This window comes from Lithobates pipiens, unplaced genomic scaffold (genome assembly GCF_037356315.1).
Source record: "Lithobates pipiens isolate NorthernLeopardFrog02 unplaced genomic scaffold, aLitPip1_a1.2 Scaffold_22, whole genome shotgun sequence".
Classification (NCBI taxonomy): domain Eukaryota; kingdom Metazoa; phylum Chordata; class Amphibia; order Anura; family Ranidae; genus Lithobates; species Lithobates pipiens.
The window spans coordinates 4,236,341-4,239,113 of record NW_027507784.1 but is presented as its reverse complement, the minus strand read 5'-3'; the positions used below and the strand labels follow the sequence as shown (position 1 = coordinate 4,239,113).

Here is a 2,773-nt window from a genome sequence, read left to right as displayed (position 1 = left end):
TTCCGTTGGGCTCCCCCGAGGTTCTGTCCTTGGACCTCTACTATTCTCGATCTACACGTCCTCCCTGGGTCAGCTGATAGCCTCCCATGGCTTTCACTACCATTTATATGCTGATGACACCCAAATCTATCTCTCTGCTCCTCAGCTCACCCCATCAATCTCCTCACCCATCACCGATCTACTAACAGACATATCAGCCTGGATGTCACACCACTTCCTCAAACTGAATATATCTAAAACTGAGCTCTTAATATTTCCTCCCCCGCGTACCCCTTCCCCCACGTGCCCCTTCCCCTGACTTCTCTGTCAAGATCAATGGCACATCTATCAGTCTGTCCCCACATGCCAGGGCACTAGGGGTAACTATGAGTAAGCACTGATTACGGTGCGAAACGCATCAGTATTTTCCTGTACCCTGTTATTCTTTTGCTGTGGATTTTTTGATTTTGTTTTGATGTGACCCACGTTGTTTCAATTAAAGATGGGATTTCAAGTCTTTTTCCAGTGTGCAGCTATCCAGATTTTTGTCCTGCTTGTTTGCTCATGGTGTGTGTAATGGTCAGGACCTGGGGCTCATCAATAGGAGACAGAGCTTCAGTCCTCGAGGATTACTTTGGATCGGTGGTTCATCCTTTCTAGCACTAGGGGTAACCTTAGACTCCGCACTGTCCTTTCAGACCCACATACAATTCCTGTCCAAATCATGCCACCTTAGCCTCCGCAACATTTCCAGTGTACGCCCCTTGTTAACTAATGACACCCCCAAGCTTCTAATTCACTCCCTGGTCATCTCTCGGCTCGTCTATGGAAACTCCCTCCTCATTGGATTACCTTTACATAGACTATCCCCCCTTCAGTCCATAATGAATGCAGCTGCCAGACTCTTCCACCTTACCAGCCATTCAGTGTCCTCCACCCCTCTCTGCCAATCCCTGCATTGGCCTCATTCAGTGTCCTCCACCCCTCTCTACCAATCCCTCCACTGGCTTTCAGTCACCCAACTAATACAATTCAAAGTACTAACAATAATTTACAAAGCCATCCATAACTCTGGGCCTAGTGACATCAATAACTAAGTCACAAAATACCAACCAAGCCGCTCTCTTCGGTCATCCCAAGACCTCCTGCTCTCTCGCTCCCTTGTCACCTCCTCCTATGCTCGCCTCCAGGATTTCTCCAGAGCTTCTACCATTCTTTGGAACTCCCCACCCCAATCTGTCTGACTGTCCCCTAATCTATCCATCTTTAGATGATCCCTGAAAACCCTTCTCTCCAAAGAAGCCTATCCTGCTTCTAACTAAGACTGTTTTACTTCCTCCATCAGCTCATCCCCCACAGCTATTACCTTTTGTATCAACTGACCCTTCCTTTTTAGATTGTAAGCTCTAACGAGCCGGGCCCTCTGATTCCTCTTGTACCAAATTGTAATGTAACTGTAATGTCTGCCCACGCATTGTAAAGCGCTGCACAAACTGTTGGCGCTATATAAAACCTGTATAATAATAATAAAAAAAATACTAATAATATTACCCTTCTACACTCCATACAAAACAAAATGCTATGACTTAGGAAACATTTTACATTGATCTCTATCACACTAAATGTCTATAATATATATTTAGAGTCTCAAGCTAAGCGTTCTCCACATTTTAAGTCTCTGTGTTCCTCCAGCTTCTGGTCCAGAATCTTCTCAGAATGATCCTTCTCAGCTTGTTGCTGGCCTGGAAGATGACGGCGGCCTCCACCGATGGAGATAATAATTGTAAATTCCCAAAAACTATTGACAGTGAGGAACTTGGAAGAAAAGTCATCACTTGATACCCGCAGAAGAATGTGAGAATGAGAAGTAAGAAGAAGATTGTCCTCAGTGCAGTGACATGAGCCTGAAGATTTGGACGTGTTGATCCAGAGTCGTTATTCTTCACCCTCCAGACGTGTCTGAGCAGAAAGGAGGAAGTGAGGACCAGGCACAGAAGACTAAGGCAGAATGGAAGAATGATGCCTACGGTGGTTGCAGACACATGATAGGAAAACAATTTATATAAACTGATAACAGAGACACTTGTACTGTTCACAGAAGACTGGATAAGACTTTCTTCATTGACAGCCCAAAAGCCCGGGACACTCACAATGAACATCCCAAGAGCTGTCAGGAATAGAAGGTGACTCAGGAAATTGGACACAATTCTCTTTATCCAGATGAAGAACCCATAGCTGAGATTGGTGATGGTGGTACAGTAATGAGCCGAGAGCCAGAAGGTCAACCAGAAGTTGTAATAGATTAGGAAGAAAATTGATATGTTCATAAATACAAATAATTGTTTAATATTAAAGATTTCCAGAGAAAAGACAAAGATCATTCCCTCTATACTCAGCACACACTGGAGGAGAAGATTCACAATCCCCTTAGCCAGGAAGATCACATCGGTGGGACTCAACTTCCCTTTCTTTCTGATGATGTCCAGGTTACCCATCACAATACAAGTGTAAGAAGGGATTGCCAAGCCGAGTCCCAAGACTGAAGAGACTAACATGGATAAGAACAGCGGAGACATCATGCTGAGGTTTGGTGTGATCTCCGGACAGAGATGACGGGACACGTCCAGTGATAGCAGACAGAATGATATAATTAGAGTTGGAATTATGGAAATAGTCTTCAGAGATCCGTCTCATGATTGACTTTGCATAAATGTGATGGATTTCATTTCAGTACCAATATCCAAAACACAAACTGCGTAAGCAATTTTTGAATATTTTCCATCATACCAATGCA

General features: G+C 44.1%; 1 protein-coding gene across 1 annotated transcript; it reads right to left on the bottom strand.

The window, feature by feature from the left end:
* Window positions 1-1,649: 1,649 nt before the first annotated feature.
* On the bottom strand, window positions 1,650-2,474 carry LOC143925250 (taste receptor type 2 member 40-like). Its single transcript, XM_077449842.1, has one exon. It carries the CDS (start codon window positions 2,472-2,474, stop codon window positions 1,650-1,652), a length of 825 nt encoding a protein of 274 aa, XP_077305968.1.
* Between the last annotated feature and the right edge of the window lie 299 nt (window positions 2,475-2,773).